The sequence below is a fragment of the Notamacropus eugenii genome, chromosome 5 (genome assembly GCF_028372415.1).
Source record: "Notamacropus eugenii isolate mMacEug1 chromosome 5, mMacEug1.pri_v2, whole genome shotgun sequence".
NCBI classification, from domain to species: Eukaryota; Metazoa; Chordata; class Mammalia; order Diprotodontia; family Macropodidae; genus Notamacropus; species Notamacropus eugenii.
In genome coordinates, this window is record NC_092876.1 from 61,009,269 (window position 1) to 61,026,140 (window position 16,872).

Genomic DNA, 16,872 nt, shown 5'->3' on the forward strand with positions numbered 1-16,872 from the left:
GCTACCTAAGCATGCCACAATGGGGAGTGGGCACAGAGATGTAGGTTTACACACAGCAGATCACCTTCTTAAGAAGGAGGGGTTTTTAAAATAGCCTTGCCTCTGTCTAGGACCTGTCCTGACTGAAACTATGAAATCAAGTAAACCTATCACTTATTGTTAGACCTTTTTAGATTTACCTATATTCACCATAATGCTACTTGATCTACGACAGAACTTGATTGAATTAAAAGTAAATTTCAATTATTGGAGGATTTAACATGTTTTTAAAAACCAAATATAAATTTGGTACTTTAAGAACTTTGCACAATACCTATATATGGCATTTCTAACCTTTTAAAACACTTTGCTAATATTATTTTATATAATAATATTTTTAATAATCAGTAACTATTAACAAAATAAGATTATCTTATAATCTTATTCCCATTGCAACTCAGTAAAATAGGTAAAATGAACCAAGTTTCCATTTTACAGATGAGGAAATTGAGGTTTGGCTGTATTACTGACAAAGCAGAGACTCAAACCCCAAACTTGTGATCTTCAGGTCTGTGTCCCAGCAGAAGATCACAGAATTCCAAACTGAAAGGTCTTATGAGAGCATCTAGTTCAACTCATTCTTTCTAGATGAGGGAATTGAGGGTCAGAACTGTAAAATCCTCATTTAGCCAGAGGTGACGTAGCTCACAAATGACAATGAAAGATTCAAAGACAAATCTTCCAACCCCCAAATTGAACTCTTTTCTATCTGAAAGTTCCTTGCCAAGGCTATATATTCTCATAGTGTTCCTTCATAATAATATGGTACATTCCTAATATAAAACTTAAACACACATTATTTTATTTGATCCTCCCAAACACCATCTGCTGTTGATGGAGCAGAGGAAAAGTGACTTGCCCAAGAACAAGTCCATTAAGCAGCAGAACATGAATCCAAATCTTCAGGTTCCTTCTACAGTAGTTCCTTGAAAAACCTTGGGAATTCCCCAGCCCCCAATCAATAAAAACAACATATATGGCAAAAATGACTTGACTTTTCCTACTTACCATAGGCATTGGGGAATTCCCCAGGCCCTGGTCCAGGATAAAAGGGGCCAGGCCCCGGAGGCTGGACAGGATACTGCTGAGGAGGCCCAACATAAGGAGGGCCACTATGCCGGTACTAGGAGAGAGAAATTGTAGATGCTTTAAAAATAATTGGTATACAACACGGAATGGTGAACTAAAGCTCTTAACAAGTAATTTCCAATGAGAATCATTTTATATGAGATAAAGCAATCCTACTAAACACATTAAATCAAAGATTCAGTGAGGGAGAGATCGGAGTGAGGTTTGGTTTTTTTTTTTTTAGGAAAACACAGAACAAAGCAATGCTCAGGTAGACAAGAGCTAACTAGGCTATCATGATTCCAGGTTGGCAGCCTTTAAGAAACCTAAAGAGTATTTATCATAGATATAACACAAGTAGTTACTTAGCTCTATGGTTTGGGGATGGCATAATAGAGGGTTGTAGAATTATCTTCTCATGGTAATAAAAAAAAAAATTCTCTCCCCTCCTCTAATTCAACGGCAAGCTCCCTGAGAGCGCTTTCTTGTCCTTTCTCTCTAGTCACACAGTGCCTTCGATGTGTAAGATCTAACCTGGGGCCGTAGGTGCAGAAAGCACTAACTATAAAACGTGTGTTGAACTGCATTGAATTTTCTGTCCCTTCTTTGAAGTAAAAGGTCAAAACCATCACTCTGTCTAATGAAAGTGACAAATGGTAAGACTCATGGACAATAAAATAGCTCTCATCTCAAAAAGGAATCCCACTGCTTCCCCTCCCTGCTGACCTGGTAGTAACTTTGAGCTTACTGCAGGCATTTTTCTGGGTCCCATGTACCTAGGGAATACGTTACCTGTGGTATACAGTACTGAGGGCCCTGGGGCATTGGATACGGCATTGGCAGATGGTTAACCATCATGATGTGTTGATTGGTTTGATACACTGCAGTTGGTGTTTGGGCACCAGGACGGATGGAAGGGCTGCTGTTCTGGATGGTAGCTCTAGGAGGCTGTATTTGAGGCCTCTGAAAAAACTGAGGAGGGGGAAAGAAAGAGGTTTATTTTCTTCGGCAAAGAGGACCAAGTTAACTGTTTGCCGGAATCATTTCAAATTTTTTTCATCAACTTGAAATCTAAACACAATGTAAATGAAAATAAACTAGAACTGAATAACTAGATTAAAGCAAAATTGATAATCTATATAATAGGCTTTGTTTTCAGTTTGGGTTGTCACATGTCTGAAAATTGTATAATTATCTCAAATATTTTAAAACGCAAACCACATATCACAATTTCAACTTTGAAAAGCATTTTAACAACAACTGGTAAAAATGCCTTTGGTAGATTATTTCCTGTTGTAAGTGTCAAAATTTTTAGGCAGTCAATGATACCGCATACCAAACAAGTTTCAAAGTGTTCAAAACAGATTATTGCCTATACATGGGGTCATAAGACACACGGAGGACAGGGAAATTATTGTTTCTACCTGTATATTTAAATGCAAGTTCAAAATCAGGGTTAAGGCGGCCTCAGAATTCCCAATCAATTATTTTCAAACTTCAGTTAGCCAATTGACATGTGCTTCAATTTTCGAGAAGATGACAACCCCATTCTGAACTAAACAAATTTCTCCTGCATTGCTATTTGAAGTAGCTTGCCATACAAGTGGAGAACACAAATAGATTTGGCAATAAGGGAACCTAGTACAATAAGTGCTGAAATCTAAAACAGCATCAGAAGCAAGCAACCATAACGAAGTCATTCATTGTTCTCACATTAGGCCTCAATGGCCTTTAAACAAAAGACCAAAAAATGAATTCTCCACATGGATATATTGATTCAATAGAAAAAGGAATAATGGACAAATTATATCAGTAATATAGTGGTAGAAGAATAACTAGGCCATGCAGAACCAGTGATTTGTTACCTGGATAGGTCTGAATCCTCCCTTCAATTAGGAAGCAAGATAGCAGCAGGAAACAGAAAGAAAGCCAAGGCAACAGCTTACAGATCAGTAGGAAGGGCAGGACAAAGCATGCAGCTCAAGAGAAATAGTATCAGTATATTTTTCTAACCACAGAAACTTAGAAAAGTAAGCTAGAATCAGACTCACAATCCTCCAATTAGGAATTATTAGAAGCTCAGAATTGAAGGGCAAACCTATCATCCACTGAGAAGAAAACAGTGGCAGTAACGTCTGATGATGGCCACAATTTGTATAACTGCACATAAGGTGCTTGCAAGGAAATGACCACTTGGTGGGAGGAACGGAGTCTGGTCTTCTCTCTACATCGTTCCATTAGACACCAATGGCATGATTGTGGATTTGGTATTTTTGGCTTCTCTGGGCTCCACTGTCCATTATAAAAATGAGATGGCATTAATTGAGAATGCTCTTTACAAAGGGGCCTCGAAACATATCAGTCTTCTTACCTCATTGTTACTTTCTCTTTGCCACTAAAAATGGCTGAGAATCATCATGTAAGAAGTATCTTTTGGGTTAGAAGTTTAGTTTAGAATTGTAATAAGTCTTCAATCTATTTTGAGCATCTACAACACAATTCTTGGCTAGATCAGCATTGACACTGGGGTACCAGTCCATGTCTGTTTCTGGCCCGGTTCGAAGTCTTAAGGTACAAAAAAACTATCCAAAAGGAGGCATTTTAACCACAGGACCAGAGAGCATAGTTAAGTACAGCCAATGGGTGAGACAGGGCCCAATGCCCTGAGTACATCACCATGAGGCCTTGAAACCAAACCCTAGCTTAAAACAGTAAAGGGATAGTAGGAGCAGAGGACGCCCCATGGAGGTGAATGAGAGGAAAGCAATAATACCAGGTGGGTAGCAGGGAAAATGGGTTCAGGAGATGTGATAGAGTAGAGGGAAAGCATAAAAAGCTGATGTGGGGGTGACACGGAGACATGGGAGGTGGAGTGGTCAGGGTGGAAAGGCAGAAAATGGGGGCTCGTCACAAGTGCAGCCTGAGCTTGCACAACTACTCTCTCAAGATCAAGTCAAAAACTGACTTTTCTCCTTGGGTCTTCCTTCTCTTGCCCCTTGAATTTCTCAAGAAGCCCAGAAACTTTCTAGGGACTACAAGTGTCACATGATCCCAACATTCCACAGTGTGGATGGACAACTCTGTGCTCAAAGTAACAGAGAGTTGGATACTCTGTCTTCTTTTGGGAGTCTTGGTACAACATCAGACCTGAGAGGACCTTAGAAATCTAATCCAACCCCTCCTTACAGTTGGGGAAACTGAGGCCTGGAGAGAGGACAGTACTTACCCAAGGTTCTAGAGCTAGTTAGCTGATGACCTAGCACTAGACCTGAAAGCATTTCATGACCTCCAAGGTTAGCTCAAATGGCTTATAATATGAGCAGAATATAAATATGACTGACCTGGCAACATTTTGTCATAAAATCGGAACCAGAAGTAACCCAAGAGAATATCTAATCTAATGCCTCTGGTCTTAGGAATGAATTCCCTTCTACTGCTGTGGCAGCTGCTGCCACTGCCAATACTAATGTCCTGCACCAGAAGCAGCACCAGACACGCCACTTCTATGCCATTCCAAGATTTCTACAAGGGCATGGAAAACTAAACAGAGCAGCCTCAGAGCCAGGAAGCCAGGCCTTCCAGCCCTGCCTCTGACATCTGTTGGCTTGGGTCCTCTCAGCAAGGGCCTCTATCTCAGTGCCCAGTCAAAGACAAAGTGCTGGCATATGCTGGTAAAAGGAGTTTCCTATACCAAGAAAGGGACAGACCCAAGCCCTGTCTCTCTCTTTAAAGTGCCTCAAGGGGTCAAACAGGCTTAAGACTGAGCTGCATGGGAGGCAGCCCAGCAGGGTTGGATCAGACATCAGAGAACCTGACAATGACACTCACTACCTTGGTAACATCAAACACGTCATTTAACTTCTCAGGTCCTTCATTTCCTCATTTATTAAGAAAAAGTGGGCAGGGGGTGTGGATTTGGACTAGATGACTTCTGAGGGCCTTTGCAGTTTCAAATTTCAATCCTAAGATGCTAAGACCTATAGTAAGGGGGAACTCACTGTATCTTAAGGCAGTCCATTCTATTCAGAGATGGTTCTAGTTGTTAAAAATTTTAATTATGAAATAAGGCACTACAAATAGTAAGAGAACTAGTGTTTGAAGTCAGAGGGACCTGGGCTTTGGACTGACCTCTCAGGTCATTGGCAGTTCTATAGCCCATCGTCCTATGAGGCACTTAACACACAGTCACTGACCAAACCAAGTTTAACTGAACACCATTCCATGGCAGTTCACAAGCACATCCATCACTTACCCATGACAATCCATGGTGGTTATCACCACCATTTAAAAGAACTTTGAATTGCCTTGGGAAAACAAAAGATCAGTATCCATCAGTATTTATGTACAGAAAAGAAAAATCCCAGCTTCATTACTAGAAAGGTTTTCCCCTAATTCTCTGGATCTGCTTTCCCAAAATTATGTCAGTAATTATATAAAGAATCCTTGGCCCCTTCTGAAAGTTTTCTCTGCATGAGTTCCTTTTGGACAGTCACTGACTCTGTTGGGATTCTGAAGCAGACCTCTCACAGAATGACAAAAGGTCAGTGTGTGACTTTCTTAGAATTCATCCAGTCCAAAGCCCTCATTACACAAGAAGGTGCAGAAACAGGAAGCAATCTGCCCACAATGATGTAACAAGTAAATGGTGAAGCAGGGACTTCAGTGCCCTACTAATCTCACTAAGCCACTAGGGTTCCCTACTATTTAAATGGGTTGTAAGATACTGCTCTACAAGACCACTTCCTTTAGTAGGCATGAAAGAGAATGAGTAAATTTATTTCTCTATTTAGAATACTGTGATAACAACTCTGAGGTCTTGGAATATAAAATGTGCTGATAGTTATAGAAATCAGAACTTCCTGATTCAACACTATTGTCCTCAGTGTTGGTGACAGTCCACCAGAAACATCTACGTGAGAGAAATTCTGAGCAAGTCCCAAGTAAGGAATTCTGTCCTCAGATAGATAGTATGTGGAGAAGGCTATGGATGCCTTCTCAGAGTCAAGTTTGCAAAAGCACAAAACAAAACGTAGAAAATTACAAAGGAAACCAGCTATCTTGAAATACAGTCATTAATTTTTCTTGTGTCCAGGCACTAGGTAAACAACCACTGATCTAAAAGAAAGAAAAGATTTTGCCTAACAGCTTTCATGCAGAAATTCTGAAATGTGACTTCTAGGAAGTGAGGGGACTGTTAGCTAAATAAATATGGAGAAGTGCATTAGAGCTTCAAATTCAAATGCATCATTCAGGAAAACTAAAATCTCGCTTTTTACATGGCCATAATTCTCTATATTGCTTCTAGGAAGAAGCTAAATCTGTTACTGTCTTAAAGACTGTTATCCCTGGAGAAACACAGTAAGAGAGATTAACTCTACTTGGCAGTACATTTTTCCTCCTCAAATTCCCTCTTTTTCCTCAAATTTTTAACAGTATCACACAGTGAAAAGTACCCACTATTTAAGAACAATTCTTTTCCTTTTAAGAGAAGATCATATGAACCAAGAGATATTAATATACAATATGTAAGGAATGAGAAATGATATACATAACTGAATAATTTGCAAGGAATAAAAGGAGAACACTATCTTCATATTCCTTCCTAAATATTTAGTTATTGTGGATGCACAGTCCAAACCTCCATCTGAAATATCTGACAGTTCTTCTGGGAGTCACAGGGATCAGAGCTGCAACACCGGACATTCACTAGCTGTGTGACCTTGGGCAAGTCACTTAATCCCAATTGCCTCATCCTGGTCATCTCCAATCATCCTGATGAATATCTGCTCACTGGATTCAGATGGCTCTGGAGGAGAAGTGAGGCTGGTGACCTGCACAGCCCTCCCTCACTCAAAACAAAGTCAAGTGCAAGTCATGTCATTATTTCTGATGGCATGGTCTTCTTTAGCAACGAAGGACGAACACACACTCCTATCAAATGACTGATGCTGAAGGCCTCAAACGAGCTCTTAAGAATGAACTCCACTTTTCCCCAATTCTTGTTGGATCCTTTTTCTCAGCTGAATTCTGCACAATTGTTTGCTTATGGCAATCACAGGCCATTTCATGGGTCTTACCTTAAAGGGCCTAGCTTTTGAAGAAGGCCCCACAAATTCTCAGCTGGAGCCACCTGACAAAAATGAGGTAGAAGTGACCAAAGCATGAAACAGACTGGAAAGACAGAGTCTATAAGTCTTTATTCAGGCTCTACTGTAACTCATAATTCAGCAGATAAGTATCTAACACTTCCTGTTTATTGTTTATTATCTATAACATGAAAAAATTCTTAGCATGTAGGGATGTGATGAAAAATGTAACTAAGCTCCTTTTGCAAAATGAAATTATATAGTGGGAGGGACAGGGGAAAAGAGAAAAGGAAGAGGAGAGACAAAGAGGGGAATTATCTTCTTGACTATACTGACTGACACAAAAGTAGAAAAAATCACAAAGACATTCATGTGAGCTCTATGCATTAAAGGGAAAGCCTGACCCAACTTAGCTAACTCCAGAATTCTTTATATACTTATCCCTCCTTGAAATTCGAATCATTTTACAAACAAGAAGGAACAGATTCTTTTTTTCCTTGGCCACACATAAATAAGTTCCACATGCAGAACTCCCTTCCAAGAAGGTAAGTTAATGATTTTGATGATGTACAGATGAAGATTTTGGACTACATAACTAAAGTCTCTTTCCACTGATTAGGAGTTATCCGTAAATGATGTGAGAACCTGAGAAGTCATTAAATGCCTTTTCAAACCAAACCAGAATAAAGGTATTTAGCCATTATCCAAAAGCTTTTTATTGTAAAGATAAATAAAAAGGAAACGATGCACTTAATTTATCACCATGTTCAAATGATGGCAATTAAAGCCTGTATTGATAGCACGCCTTATAATTTACCAATTATAATTACGTGTAAGATCAATCAGGGTCAGTACTACAATTCCTAATGGACAGATGAAGAAACTCAATTTTGGAGGTTCAGTGTTTGAAAAATTCTATGTATTAAGTGCCAAAAGGGAGGCTAAGGCTCTGTCTGCTGGCTGCAAGCCCTGGGCAGAGTCCAGCAATAGTCCATGAGTTAACAACAGGATCAGGCCACCTAACAGGCTGCATTCTTCTTTGATCCCCTAAGTTTCCTTCTGCACGTTATGAAATGAAAGCAGTAATGAGATGTTTTTGTTGCTGCTGAGTTGTGGCCCATTCTGGGTGATCCCATGGACCACAACACACCAATGCTGTCCATGGGGCTTTCTTGGCAAACCTATTGGAACAGTTTGTCATTTCCTTCTCCAGCAGATTAAGGCAAACAGAGGTAAAATGACCTGCCTGGGATGACACATAGTTACTTCGCCAAGCATTCTACCCTCTGAGCATCGAGCTGAGTTTTAGGCTGCAGCCAATTCTACTTCTCACTACTTTCTCCATAATAAGTATGAGTAGCCCACTCTGCCTTACCAGGTGTTTTCCATATGTGATCTCCTCTGGTTCTCAGAATGTCTCCATTAATTATTAATGTTACTATCTAAAGATGAGGAAACTGAAGCTAAGAGAAATTAGGGGACCTGCCAAAGAAAAGCACATTAAAACTAGCCAAGAAGTGCCAGAATCTGAATGGTCACCTACACACTGATTCCAAACTCAGCATTCCATTCACTCTATTCTCATACTTAGGTGAATTTAAATTTAAGACAGAATATTCTATTAACAGCTGCAAAATAGAATTATAGACTTAGATGCTTTTTAGGCAAAGTTACATCTAAGTCTAGCATCTTTATTACTTCCACCAGCTGCTCCAACAAAGAGAGAGATCTTCATATACTCAAAGACAGCTTTCAATTATCCCCCAAATCTTCTTTGTTCCCAGATAAACATCTATAAGTTCTTCTAAGCAATTTTCATATGACATGGGTTCCAATATTCTTCCTATCCCATTTAACATCTGCTGCATATATTTCAACCTGGCAGTGTCTTGCCTAATCTGTGGCATCCACAACTAAATATGATATTTCAGATACATTCTGACCAGACTGGGTACAGAGGGACCCCAACCTCCTTCATTCTGAACACTATGAATCTATTAACACAGTCCAAGATTCCAATAGCTTTTCTTGGCCATCCTGTTATATTAGAGAGTCACATTGAGCTTACTGTCCACTCCAAACCCCCAGGGCATTTTGATATAAAATGATGGCTAGTCATATTTCCTGCATCCTGTACTTGGGCTTTAAAAAAATGAACTGTATATGTGTAGGATGTTAGCAGTTATTAAGTTTCTTAGATTTGGCCTATTTTAGTCTAGCAATACTTTTTTGTTCCCAATTTGGTAATCTAAGGTAATAACTAATCCACCTAGCTTTGTGACATACTTCAGGGTAGATAAATGATACATGTCATCCAAGTCAATGACTGAAATATTAAGGGACATAGAGACAATGAAAAAGCGCTGAGACCCTACATTAAAGACTGGCAACAATCCATTGATCATCAAGTTAAAAAAACATTTCTGAGTCTACCTAAACATACTAAATAATCCAGCCTAAATCTTTCTGTCTTGTCTGCAAGCATACGGAGAAAACCTGTGCTAAATGTCTTGCTTTAATCCAGATGCACTCTTCTGATTGAGAGGAGGGAAGGAGGGGTTATCATGCCTTGCTCTTCACTGACCCATGCATCCATCCTGGGAATGAGCATGCTTCTCTTTCCAACTTCTTTTTTTAAATACACCCAAATTACCTCTTTAACAACAATGCATTCAAAGGTATGACCAACAATTAAATTCAAGTTCACTGGCCTATAAGAACCTCCCTCCCTTCGCTTTTTGAACATAAGGACGATATTCATCATGTCCAATCAGGTGGCAAATCTCCAAAAGTTTTCAAAGACCAACAGCATTTTAACTACTATACCCATCATTTCATTCAGGAACCTGAAATGTAATTCACCCAGGTCTCCTGAACTGAACTAGTAATCAGCTATGTATTGTCTGACTCTCTCTTTACTTAGGTAGGATTCTAACCATAACTGCTTCTCTCTTCCTTGGTCTAAAGATCATTCTCTCCATTTTGGTCAGTTCTTCGTGAACATCATTATCCTCTCTGTCCCTGATGCAGCTAACTGCCCTTCTCCTACTTTGTTTTTCTTATTCTTAGCAACTGTCATAGGCATATTTGTAGTCTTAGCTCTCTTGGCACTGCTTTTTAAAAAAATTTATTGTTGGTTGATTAATTTAGCAAACTGATCGGTAAGGTAAAAGTACTTTTAAAAAACGACTGTAGGTCAAGAGCCTCTCAGTAATTATCTATGCAACCTGAGGCCCATCACTTCACTTCTGTCTCCGTTTTCTCATCTACAAAATGAAGGGGATAAACTATGTCAACAACAGTAACAACACCTGACGTTCATCTAGCACTGGAAGACTGATCAAGTTTGCCATAAGTACTATTACTTCCCATTTTGTAGAAGGGGAAACTGAGGCTCAGAGAAATTAAAAATTAAATGCCTTACTCATTCATGGTAACATAGATGAGAAGGCGAATATACTTTTCACTGAAACACTTTCAATGGTATATCACCATTACTGCTAGAAAAACTTCTGAACACATTTCTTCTACAATAAAAAAGATAAGCTAGTATTTTTTTTCTTTTTTGGTTCAGTCTCATTATTTCATTGGTGTAAGAAACAACCAGTAAGAAATCTGCAACTGTTCTGAAGTCTCAGAGTTGCCTGGGATACTGAAGGGGTAAGAGTAATCGGGAAGAGGAGTGGTACTTGGACCCAGGTCTTTTTAACTCCTAAGTCAGTCTTCTATCCACTCACTTCATGCTACAGAAGCCTGACTACCTGCAAAACTAAACTCCATCCATACTTGTTAAGAGTCTCCTCATCCATTAATTTTCAACTCAACTGCCACCTCGTCCTTGGAGCCTTCCCAAGCATCCCCTACTCCCAAGCCGGAAGGGTATGGCCCTCATTCATATCACTGCACTTTAAATTCCTTTTTGGCAATCAGATATAATTAAAATTGTAATATTATCTGTATAAATATCTTATCTACCTTATTTGACTACAAGCTCTTAGAAAACACAAACTTAAGTCTTAATTATTTTTGCATCTGCCCCTAGCACTTACCATAAGATTCTCAAAACAGAGGTCATTAGTGAACTGTCTGAATGAGTCTCTCTTTCCTGTTAAGCTCATTCCATTGTGCACACACCAAGGATTAATGTTTGGTGAATGAACAATTAGTTTTTTCCTGAAATAATAAAACTCAAATAGTGACACAAAATATTTCTGCATAAATCACCAGTTTTCCCTAAGACAGCACTGTTTCTGACAGGGTCTTTGGAAGAGGCGGTTGAAAGAAGCACTACAGGTGAAATAAACAAATTCCATAAATCAGATTTTGAATAGAGATTAATTCAGACATGCAGAAGGTCTCCTAAAGAGTCCATCCTGCTTGGGTCCCATTTTCTCATCTCTCAAGTCTTTGACGCATCTTCCAGAGAGCTGTTCCAAGCATGTCTGATCAGGCTACTCCCCTGCTTAAGCTCACGACTGCCTCTAAAAGGAAATAAGTACCCTTCACATTCTGGTGTCAGCCTATTTCCCACTGCAGAAAGTTCACTCCACATGATGCTCCTCAGTGCATTTGCCCCACATTCCAATCACACTGGCCTCCAGGGTTCTGCACAGCTTGTGCATCACATTTGAATCCATTTCCTCTCCCCAGGGCAAACTTGGAGAACTCCCATCACTCAGCCAGGGAAGGTTCACATTCCACTTCCTCCAGGAAACCTTTCCTGATTCAGCTCTCTTCTTTCTCGTCACACCATCATGTCTGTATTTGTGTGAATGTGTCTTATCATCTGGGCAAAGGGAAGCTGCCTAACTGAAGACACTATTTGTCTTCTCCTCTTCCTATCCTAAATGTCCAGCCTCTGAGAGATGAAATGATTCTCCATGAAGTTCCAACACTAAGATACAAGCAAAGCACAGACACAGAACCCAAGCTTCTGAGGTTTTCTCTTACACCTAGTGGTTTACAGAATGATTTTAATACAAGAATCTTGGGAGATATGTCAGCCAAGTATTGTTATCTCTACTTATAAGAGGCATTGTGATATAATGGATAGAAAGCTGGCTTCAAACCCAGGAGGACCTGGGTTGAAATCTCACCTCTGAGAAGGAGATAATCTACATTAATAGAGTGAATTTCTTAAACTAACGAAATCATAGGTTCAATTTCCATCTCAAACATTTTTTGGAAGAATTCTGTAATCATGAATTGCCAATTACAGCACTGGAAAGCTGAAGAATTTTAAAGTCTCAGTGCATACAAAGTGATCTTACAATTGGAAGACTCATAGTCAAGTTCTATGCTGCATGCTGTGCAGCCTCAGATAAAGTAATTTGCTTCCCTGGCCTTGTACCCCTTCTCATTAAAATGGTGACAACAAGCCTTAGACTATCTCACAAGGTTGTTGAAAGGACTTTTTAAACCTTCAAGCACCACATGAATGTGAGCTGTTAATAGGATGAAGTCCCTAGTCAGACTAGGCTGGAGGGACTAAGAGAAAGTACTCAAGTGTCAGCTCATTTTTTGATATCACTAGACTAGAAGTAAAAGAGGAAAGGTCGGCATCTCATGACCAATACCAGCTGATCAATCACTCTTGACACTAGGGTAACACATGTAAAAAGAGAGTAAACAATATGGGAGGCATCACAAGACAGAGCTCTGAATTTGACTCAGGCTAGAGAAGTGGAGTTAGAACTCCAACCCTGCCAGTGACTGGAACCAAAGAGGAGTCTTGGTCAAAGTAAAGATCCTCTTCAGGCCTCAGGACCTTTACCTGCCAAGTGAGAGGATTAGACTAGATAATCTCTAAAATCCCTTTCAGTTTAAAATCTCTGATCTGAAACTCATAGTAAAAATAGCTGGATTCAGTCCCAGTTTAGTTTCTTGCTGGCTCTGTGATTTAAGGGTAAGAGCATGTCATTTCACCACTACAGGCCTCAGTTTCCTCATCTGTAAAATAAAGAGGTAGGACTAAATGAAGTCTAAGTTTCTTTACAACTGTAAATTCCATAGTCCCATAGACTGTCATTACCAACTGCATCAAAGCCCTGCACGATGACAAAAATTAGATTGGGACAGAAGGTGGAGTTCTGATTGCACCACTATTTTCATAAATTATACAATATATTACATGGCATCATTTTCACTTAAGCTGCCTATTTCTAATTCTACCTAGTCTCAGACAACTCCCTAACAGACTTTAGTTTTTAGATTTTCTAAATCTAGGATACCTTTATGGCACATGAAAAGACAAGTATCCATTAAAAAAGGAAACAATTCTTCAAAAAAGAACACAAAATGAAAAACATTTAGAGAAGGGAAACCAGCACAGGGAAAGGCCTCTAAATCATGCCATACTGACAGACCCAAAGAAGAGGATTGGGAAAAAAGGGAGAAGAAACTGGTAGGTTTCAAGCTTGGGAAGGGTTGTTGTTTGGAAGACAGATCAGACTTCAAATGCACAGTTCTAAAGAGAACTAGGAGCAATGGGTAGAAGTTGTAAAGTAGAAAATTTAAGATAAATATAGGGAAAAACCTTCCTAACACTTAAAATAATAGAAAAGTATAATAGGAGGGGCTGCCCTCTCCTCCCCCTGCAACACACCCATGACCACTCCAAGCAGAGGACTAAGGGTCATTTATGTGTCTTGAGAATTGTTGATTGGACTAGGTGATCTCTCAGGTTCCTTCCAGTGCTTAAGATTCTATGGCTAACTTATGAATTATCCCTCTTGAGTTAAGGTCCTCTGGGTCTTGAAGATCAGTTAAAACCAACTTTATCCTACAGGTGAGGAAACTCATGGACAGAGGAGAAAGAACTTTTATGTGGTCTCATCACTAGGTTCATGCCAGAACTAGAATGAGAACCTAGAATTCTGGCTTCTTAATTAAGTGATCTCTTCAACATTCCAGGCCATCACTAGTAAAAGCAGCACATGATGGACAACACCACCTACATCTAGACCTTTGAGAATGCCTTTAAAATAGCCAAGCAAAACTACAGCAGAAAAATAATACTCAGCGTCAACACATGCCCCAAGAAAAACTGCTCCTCCCTGGAAAACACTTTCTGACTGGCTAAAGATCTATTTGTTTATGGAGCTGAGGAAACTGTGCCATTGAGTTTTGTGAACACTGTGTAAACAAGACTAAGACGTAGAGAAATATGTTGTGAAATGTTTCTACTCTAGGAACAAGCCTAAAAATCAATTCTCTGACCTATTTCATGACGAGGAGGCTGACTCCTTAGCCCAAGTCTATAACCAGCCCCTGAACTCTATTAGGTAATCCACGAGTAATACAAGGATAGGAACACAAGTAACCAGAACTAGACAAACTGCACTGAGCACAGATATAATTAACTACATGAACTGCAACTTAAATTCCAAGATGTCATTTGTTTAACTCTGGGTGTACTCTCTGTCCTTTCTGTTTCTAATTACGATGGTTTGTTGTTGCTTTTTAAACATCTGTCTACAGGCTTCCAGAGCCAAGAACATTTTCTATGTAAAGGTACTTAGGATTTCTTGTTTCAACTTCAGAGGAGGCTAAAATGTGAACTTCCTTTCTTCAAATTGCAAATGTGATACTGACCAGGGCATACTGATTAAAGGACCCCTGAAAAAAAAAAGAGAACCAGGGAGGCAGAAGAAGGAGGGAGGGCTGAGGTACACTCTGGCCCAAAGAAAATGGGAAAGCATTTAGGGAACTGCACCCTTGACTTACACTGGTTTCAACCTTCAAAAAACTCTAGCTGGTAACACAGATAAAAATCTTCAACAAAAGTAGCTTCAGTGTTCTCTTAGGAAGAAAATGCTCAACTCTTATTTTAATTCTCATTATTTGTTTTAATTTTACTTTATCCTCAATATTCCTTAATTTTAAATATAGTAAATCTAAATTTCCTGTTACAGTAAGTAGATTTTGATGTGGGATTTTAAAAAAATCTTAGAAATGTATTCCTTATTACATTTTTTAAACATAGTATCATCAATGAACATTTAGTAATAAGCACAAACGTGGTGTTAAACCACCTGAAATAAACTTTTTTTTTGTAAACCACACCAGAGATCAATCATAAAAATACAATTCAAAACTGTTTCTTATTTAAAACAATGATAGGAAAAGTATATGCAAGACAGAAGTCTCTACAAAGGTGTTAGGAATTGCTTCCCTTTGCCCTGGAGGTCAAAGTCATTCCTTGACACATGATTATTCTAGTTCAGGAGGAAAAGACATCGCTGAGCAGGGGTGCAGTCGCAAAACCATGTCTTCAGTAGCAATGTCATAGAAGGTCATAAAATGAGAACGCAGCAACAGCAGTTTCTGTGCCTTGGGGTGTCTCTTATTTTTCATTTCTTTTGAGATTTGGAAGGAGAAGGGGCCACAGTCTGTGTAAAGACATCTCCCTTCTCTCTATGTGCCTACACCTTGTATGTTTTGCCTAATTGTGCATGTGCACTTCTAAGTCTGTCCCACTCATCATATGGCTTTCTTGGACCACCTCTAACTCCTTCCGACTTTCTCCTCTTTTTAATCCATTGGCTGTTTCAGTGGGGGAAGGGAAGTGAGAGCTCTGAAGTCAGTACAGCCCAGAGAGCAGCCCTCTGTGACACGAGAGAGCACAGGTAAAGGAGAAGCTGTTTAGACAGCCCTCCCCCACCTTAATGGTCAATGAACCAAGGCATATTGCTGCCATGAGTGGTCCCATTTCATAGCTTTGTGCTCAATGGCTTTGATTTTTAAAGTGAGCCTAAGAACATCCTTTCAAACTCTTAAGTCACACAGCCCTCCACTAAGAAGGGAAGCTTCCTTTTGCACATGTAGTCCATCACATGTGTGCCAAATCACCCCCTGTGTTTGTTACCCAGTGGATTAGCAGTCCTTAAAAGGACAAAAGTTCCGATTTATTCCAGTGACAGAGTATGGAGTTACAGCTTTAAAAAACAGCATCTGATTCCACCTAAACAACACTAAAAGTTCTTAGCAAATCTAACAATGCTTGGCTCTACTGATTTCTGTCTAGAGGATAAATCAAGTGATGCATAACATTTTTTTTTTTGAAGGACTGGGGAAAGAACATCTCAAGCTGAATGTCCTGTAGATATCTAAAACTCAACATGTCCAGAAGTGAAGCGCTATCTGCACTTCCCCATCCTTTGCCTTTTAATAACTTCCCCATCAAAGGAAGCTCACTTCCCTGGGACATCACAGTCCCCCAGGCCCACAACTTACATGCAAGCCTTGACCCTTTTCTCTCTCCCCCTTACATCCAATCATTGGTCAGTCAAATCCAGCTGATTTTACCTTCTTAACATCTCCTCTCCTCAGTCATTGCAATCACTTTGATGCAGGCCTGAACTTCTGACCCAGCTGGCTGGCTGGTCTCCCTGCCTCAGGTCTCTCCACTCCAGTGATCCTCCAGCTCAGCTGTCCAACTGATCTTCCTACAATGCAAGTCTGACCACAACACACCTCCCCAATTTAATAACTTCTGAGATTCCCAAGTGCCTCTAAGACCAAATCTAAAAAACCTATTTGATTTTTAAAGCACTTATAATTTCCAGTTTTCATACTCCCTGCTCCCCTTCAGTGACACTGGGATTCTTTTCATCACAGACACCAGGCATCTTCACTGGTTGTCCCTCACGCCTAGAACTCTCTCCTTGTCACCGCCACC

At 39.7% G+C, this 16,872-nt stretch overlaps 1 protein-coding gene across 11 annotated transcripts in view; it reads right to left on the reverse strand.

Moving 5' to 3' along the window:
- EIF4G3 (eukaryotic translation initiation factor 4 gamma 3) overlaps window positions 1–16,872 on the reverse strand; it is a 386,245-nt gene that overhangs the window by 174,877 nt on the left and 194,496 nt on the right. For all 11 annotated transcript variants that reach the window (XM_072609175.1, XM_072609170.1, XM_072609173.1 and 8 more), the window contains 2 exons: window positions 1,900–2,079; window positions 1,048–1,162 (listed from right to left, as the gene is read on the reverse strand). In XM_072609175.1, the coding sequence (XP_072465276.1) occupies window positions 1,048–1,162; window positions 1,900–2,079 (295 nt within the window). The remainder of the gene's footprint in view (window positions 1–1,047; window positions 1,163–1,899; window positions 2,080–16,872) is intronic.